The sequence below is a fragment of the Strongylocentrotus purpuratus genome, unplaced genomic scaffold, assembly GCF_000002235.5.
Source record: "Strongylocentrotus purpuratus isolate Spur 01 unplaced genomic scaffold, Spur_5.0 spur5_scaffold_11, whole genome shotgun sequence".
Lineage (NCBI taxonomy): Eukaryota > Metazoa > Echinodermata > Echinoidea > Camarodonta > Strongylocentrotidae > Strongylocentrotus > Strongylocentrotus purpuratus.
This window is the reverse complement of record NW_022145596.1, coordinates 26,281,308-26,288,223: the sequence shown is the minus strand read 5'-3', so window position 1 is coordinate 26,288,223 and position 6,916 is coordinate 26,281,308. Positions and strand designations below refer to the sequence as shown.

The 6,916-nt window shown below is 37.3% G+C and overlaps 1 protein-coding gene across 1 annotated transcript; it reads left to right on the top strand.

Moving 5' to 3' along the window:
- The first annotated feature begins 37 nt into the window (after positions 1-37).
- LOC115918045 (methylmalonic aciduria type A homolog, mitochondrial-like) lies at positions 38-6,636 on the top strand. Its single transcript, XM_030981017.1, has 6 exons — positions 38-180; positions 1,564-2,343; positions 2,911-3,033; positions 3,574-3,744; positions 4,277-4,512; positions 5,163-6,636. Exons 2-6 carry the CDS (start codon positions 1,617-1,619, stop codon positions 5,457-5,459), a joined length of 1,554 nt encoding a protein of 517 aa, XP_030836877.1. The 5' UTR covers positions 38-180; positions 1,564-1,616; the 3' UTR covers positions 5,460-6,636.
- The last annotated feature ends 280 nt before the right edge of the window (positions 6,637-6,916 follow it).

The following is a 6,916-nucleotide window of genomic DNA, read 5'->3' as shown; positions in this document are numbered from 1 at the left end:
CATTTGAATTCATTCACTTCTTCTTTTAATATCCAAGGATGTTTAAAAGACTAAGTTAGCATAGCAGATCCAGACTGGCAGAGCCTTCACTTCAATTTAAAAAATGCGGATAATTATCAAAATTATAAGGTCAAAAGACGAGATTTGCTGATTCACTTATTCTTCCAATGTATAAAATCAGTAAGTTGAAATTTTTGGCGTTCACATTTATTAATATTTTATGACATTAATGATTAGAACCTAACAACTTTTATAATCATGATGATTGATGGCATTGTGATTAATACACCAGTTTACAGTTGTGTGCCCCATTTTAATTGGCGAGTAAACAAAGCCAATGACCTAGAGGTCAGTGGTATTTATTCGTAAATTAAGATTGCGCCCATGCAAATTATGATAACATCACTGCCTGCACGCTGTGCTGCATGCTGTGCGCTCACATCATAATTTGCATGGGCGCAATCTTAATTTACGCACAAACCAAATGACCTCTAGGTCATTGGCTTTGTTTACTCGCCAATTAAAATGGCGCCCATGTCTGCGCATGCGCACTGATACAACTGTAAACTGGTGTATTGTCTATAGTCTTAATTAGACCTTACATTTTTAATTTTTATTGATAATCAATGTGATTTAGTGATTTTTGTCATCGTGAAAAATGAACTTGAGAAGAAGAAAAAAAATGACTGTCTGATATCGACTGTAGTCAAATTAAACACCTACAACATTAATTTTAATTTCAGTTCAAGTTTTAGAGTGAATTGGTTTCTGTGATTGTGAACATGATGATGTGACGACGTGAAATGAGCTGAGTATATTTTGGAAAGTAATTTTTTGACATGGCTCTGTAAATGAAGTTTACATATAGATCTATATGATGTATTTGGTTTACATTATTTTGAGCTGCTTACTAGTCTTTGGCTTTGCCATATAAGTCCACCCTCCATGATATTAAGTTGGTTTTAACTAGAAGCAGAAAACTGAAAGGAACGTCAGGTCAGAGAAAGTTCCAGTAGACTAAATTTCATTACAACATAGTCTAAGAAAGTTTTGAATTTTTGAAGTTGCGATCAATCAAAAAAAAATTGCAACTCTGTGACATATCTTGTGAGCTCCCTTCGCATTTACCTTCGCGGCACTAATGTCCTTTGGCAAGATATTGATCTACACTGTACATTTGCCACACTCCACCCAGGTGAAGTAAATGGGGACCTGGTAGGAATTTATTCCTTGAAACGCAGCGTGCATAACAGCTGCACTGCTAAAGCCAGGGTAATTATGCTGCATTATTGTAGAGCACTTAGAGACTTCTCATAAAGTAAGTGTTAGGTGCTATATAAGCAATTATAATTATTATTATTAACTTGAACGCAAAATTTGTTTTCTTCGTTATTGATAACAGAATAGATCTTAATTTTTCCCAAACAGTGGGTTTAAAGAAACAGTATTGTAATTGACTAATTATCATATTTAGGGTGCATGTATGATTGAATATTTTGAGGATTATTGGGCTTGATAAATAATTTTCTGATTACCAACTCTTTGCCGATTTTTAATTTACAGGTTTACTGGCAAGTCTTTCTTCTAGCTAGCAAAGAAGCGTTCACTTTATCATAATGAGTGCTGTGTTTCAGAGGCTGAAATCCATTGGCATAGATCATGGGAAAATGGCTGCAATCTGTCATTCTTGTCGAGTGAAGCTAGGAAGCAGTATGCTGCAAACATTTCCCACTGCTGCAAGGTGCGTTGAAACTTTAATCAACACCGGTCACTTTTCTGCTTTGGACATAGTGCCTCAGAGCAATTTAAATGGCCGAGGACATATACCCCAAGGAAATGGAAGTATATGTAGCTGTAATTCTGTGAGTAGTCATGGAGAAGAAACATTGTCTTACTGTATACCAAAAAGAAACTTCTCAACTTTACTTCCATTCCATCAGGCAGTAAATACAAAGAAAAATGTACAGTCCTCGGTTTCATCTTCGGCCCCTTGCTCAATTAAGCTTTGCAGTAAAATAAGATCGGCATGGGCCAAAAGCTCGCAACTGAAATCAGCAAGACATCTTTCAATGTCGTCATCTGATAACCATCATGAGACATTGAATATGTGTTGTAAGCATCCTGCTGTAAAAGAGGATAGGAAGCAGGAAGAGATCTATGCGCAGGAGCTGAGCAATGCTTTGTTGGCTGGTGAGAGATGGGCTCTTGCAAGAGCCATAACTCTGGTGGAAGCAACCCATAAGAAGGGGAAGAGACAAGCCCAGGTCCTGCTGAGAAGAGTCCTGGACCACCTTCGAGAAGTGCAGCTGAAGAACAGAGGAACACCTCCTTCATTTAGAATAGGTATTGAAGAACTTCATTAACAATGAATGATGTATCTATCCATTACCTATTTTTGTGACTCTCAATCAAATAATTATATTTAATTGGGGGGTCATTCTGAATCTAAAAGGTTGAAGCCCTAATATTGTGAAGCACTAGATTTTGTTGTTTATCTTTCAGATTCAAGGTTTTACAAACTTGCCCACTTTCTTTTACGGAAGTTAAACATGGAAAGATGGTTAAACTGCATGGGAGGGAAGGGGCTGCTATAAAAATCACATTATGATTCACCATATTGATATTCATTGAAAATAAAGCAATTTAGTATATGGAAAAAAACTATAAATTTGTGTTAATGCTCCTTAGATATCAAAGGTTTTTATTGGTAATATTATACATTTGGTGTTGAATCATGAAAATATATCAGTTCTCTCGGATGATTTCATATGTAATGTCCGATCTCATTTACTGATATCTGGGACTTTAAAATGTCCCACTGCATTGCCAAACAATTTGCACAAATAAAAAAGAAACAGATCTTTTCAATGTTTTCTATTTTCTATTCATTATTTTGCCATTTTCATGTAGGATTGACTGGTCCCCCTGGCGCTGGAAAGTCTACTTTCATTGAAGCGATTGGAAAGAAACTGACCGCAGAGGGCCACCGTGTGGCTGTTCTTGCTGTTGATCCTTCATCATCGATTACTGGAGGTGAGAGCAAATAGGATCTCATTCTTGTGACCATGCTTACAACTTTTTTGAACAATATTCTTGAAAGTTGGGTGTCATAGTCAAGCAGTTTAAACATCAGGCTGCAGACAGATATAAAGGTCATGGGTTGAGTCACTGGCATAGCCTCAGTGTCCTTTGTCAAGACAATACATTTATCTAAATTTGAGTAAAATGCAGAGTACCTTATAGAAATAAAATAAAATAGAATTGTTGAGTGCACTCTCAATGCACTCTATCATGGTACATTGCAGCTTCCCTAAAACTGGGACAATTATGATGTTCAATCTCCTTAAATCTTATGGTGGAGGTACTTCATAAATAAACTGAATATTTAATTTCTTCATTTAAATGATATTTTTGGAAGTAGTATTGTTGTTTTTATTATCATATTTGTATTTATTTATATATTTTATTTATTTATTTACTATTTATATATCTGTTCATTTATTTGTTAATTATTTACTAAAAGATATTTGTTAAATTATTATTCATTTATTTATTTTTTCAATCATTGATTAGGTTCTCTCCTTGGTGATAAGACAAGGATGACAGAGCTCTCAAGGGATCCCAACGCCTACATCAGGGCGTCGCCCTCTGCTGGAACTCTAGGGGGTGTGACAAGGAACACCAATGATACCATCTTGCTATGTGAGGCAGCAAGCTATGATGTCATCATTGTGGAAACAATAGGTATGAGTGTGATGAAGATCAAATAGGTGAACTGGAGGGTTATGAGAGCTTTGTTTTTAATCCTTTTCTTTCCAGACACTATGGTTACTAAATACATAATTGAATTCTGCCACATTATTCAAATGTATTAAAAAAAGACTCTGTAAATTCCCCTATTGTTTATATTCACCATAACACTATACTTTCTAGCTTCCCAATCATGAGTCATAATGAGAGGGCACTGCGTTGAATGTTTGTAATGGAGCAAAAATGTGATCTTGGTAATGAGAGGGTTAAATGTTGCAGTTTACAAATTCTTCCCTGTACTTGAAAAACGTTTTGGTCTATCATATTAATGATAATGATATAATATTATCTTTGGTAAGTGATTGGATTCATAAGTTTCAACTTACTTGACGTTTCCTAGCTTTACTTCAGGATGAAAGCAGTAGGGTAACAGCCTACTATCTAGGTACAGTTAGGTTGCATGCAAGTGTACACAAATGACAGAGATAAAAACAAATATTCAACGATTTTATGTTGTACTGCACAGGCGTTGGCCAATCAGAATACGTTGTAGCAGACATGGTGGACATGCTGGTTCTCCTGATCCCACCAGCAGGGGGCGACGAGCTCCAGGGTCTGAAGAAGGGGATCGTAGAGAGGGCAGACTTCATCCTCATCAACAAGGCAGACGGTGAGCTTCTCATCCCAGCACGTAGGATTAGGAGCGAGTATACAAGCGCTGTGAAGCTCATGTATAAGAGGTCTCCATTGTGGGCCCCCAAGGTAAGAAACTGCTCTTATTTAACAAAGTAACAGTTAAGGGTTACAGTTTGGGTAATGCTGGGGCATCTCACTAGTGTAAAACTTGTGCAAACAGTGTTACTGTTCCGGATTCGCTATAGCTTCACACTCCTCAAAATAATTCAATTACAGCCGAATCTTTGAAATGAGTGAAAAATTCTTGCTACCATAAAGGCAGTCTTAAGTAAGTTGCAAAAGATTCATGTCAGGTTTTTAAATACATCAGCACATTATAGAAGCCCTGGGACAAGTCAGTATACCATATCATTCAGTTTGCAACACATTTGCAGATTTTACAATTCAACTGTAATAGAGGTTAGCATATAACTGTGTGTATGAAATACTGGTAGTGATGCCTGGTTCTGTCAACAGTGTTGCTTCCTTTACAGAATTGGAAATTTTTATATTATGTATGACAGAGGATACATCAATTATATTTGCCATGTGCTTCTTTTATGCTTGGGATAAATTTTCTTAAATTTAATTCATACATAGTTATCCGAGTGTAAAACAGTGGCCTACAGGACATCTGCTGACAAAGTGAAGTTACTACATCTATTAAACACAAGACTTTCAGCAGTTTGCTCATTCTAAGTACATAATGTTTTCTTTATGATGGACACCCTATTCAGGTCAAACAGGTGTCCTCCAAGACCGGTGATGGCCTGAGCAAGGCGTGGGATACCATGGAAGAGTACCGAGGCATCATGATGGAAGCCGGCCAGTTCACCACCAAGCGACAGCGCCAGAGGAGGGTGTGGATGTGGCAGCACATCAAGGATCGGATGATGGAAGAGTTCAAGGAGAGTCAGGAGCTCCTAACAGAGATCAAGCATTGGGAGAAGGAGGTAATGGCTGGCAGATGCACCTCAGGGATTGCTGCGGACAAGCTCCTCAAGAGCTTTTCAAAACTCTCCAGGAATTTTTGACCTAGCTGTAGTAAATTCCTATACAGTGTTAGCAGGTTTGAAATAAGGAATGCCTTTCCCTTTTTCAAATCGACATTATTCACTTCTTACACTAAGATATAGAATGCTGAATCATTTTTGACAACTACTGACCATTTCAAAGTTTCAAGTGAGCTATTAGCCCTCTCATGTACCTAGTGCTTAGCATGTGCCGAGCTGGCTGATCTGCTCAGCACTAGCTAGGTCCAACAAAGTTGTAAGGTTGGGCATTATGTGTACATATGAGTTTGCACGTTTATGATAGTAGGGCAACTAAAGGTAACTTTAATGAAATATCTAGTTCTTGTTATAATTATAGCTATCAGTGAGGTCTGACCCTTGACGTGGTTCATTGAAACCTGTATAGATTCAAGTGAGACAAGAAAAGGGGTCTTTATTGGCAGGTGGTCGTTATGTACAGGTTTCATTAATACACGTTTCAATGAGAAATCATTTTTAAGGGACACAACAAAATTGGTCTCTTTTGGCAGGCTGTGCTTTTATTCAAGTAGTCTCTACAGCAGGTTTGACTGTAATATATACTTTGCCTTCTCAATACCCAAGAGAGAAATGAGGACCAAGTGGGATGCTGAAAGACATTGTGATTCAGTATTTAATTGCCATATATGCCTCAATAGTATACACCTCATGGATTGGAGATTTTGCACATATTCTGTGTGCATTAATCTGATGAGTCGAGTCAAAATGAATATTCATTATGCGCTTCAGACGTGCAGGAGGTTCTCTGAAGCCAAATAGCCGGCAGAGCAAATACGCTGCAAGAATCTTATTTAAGGGGGATTAATGGAAAAAGTGGAAGTGATTTTCTCATATTGTAAAATCATGTTATTATTTTCTAATATAGGTCATGTGTATAGCTTTGTCTAGTATGATGTTTTGTTTGACAACTGTAAAGCTAATATGCCAGATTTAAGATGTTGAAACCTTTTTTAAGTATGCATTCAAATATAAAGGGCATAAAGAATGTGCTTTCATGAGTGACACACACAGTTTTTCACTGCAATCTAGTATATAATACAGAGGTCAAATGCAAAGAACAAAGTTTAATATTTCTTTGCTGCATATTTGATTTTTGATTTTTAATACCATATATATTTCAGATATACAGTAGGCTTGGGGGTGTACCATGTGAGAGAGAGGGAGGATTGAGGAGTCCTGAAAAGAACTCTTGGTAATTTTTCTTGAGGGTTTGTAGTCCTGAAAAGGACTGTTTGGTATAGTCTTGAAAAAGACTGTTGGTTATCTTTCTTAGCTTATAGTTCTAAGGAGAACTATAGCGCTTGGAGAGGATGAGTGGCGGGAGTGGCTCGACGTTTCGAACAGGTTGACTATCCGTCGTCAGGAGCACACGCAAGCCTACTGTATATCTACATCACCATGCAAGCCGACACTTACAAGCAGCATGTATATTTCAGATG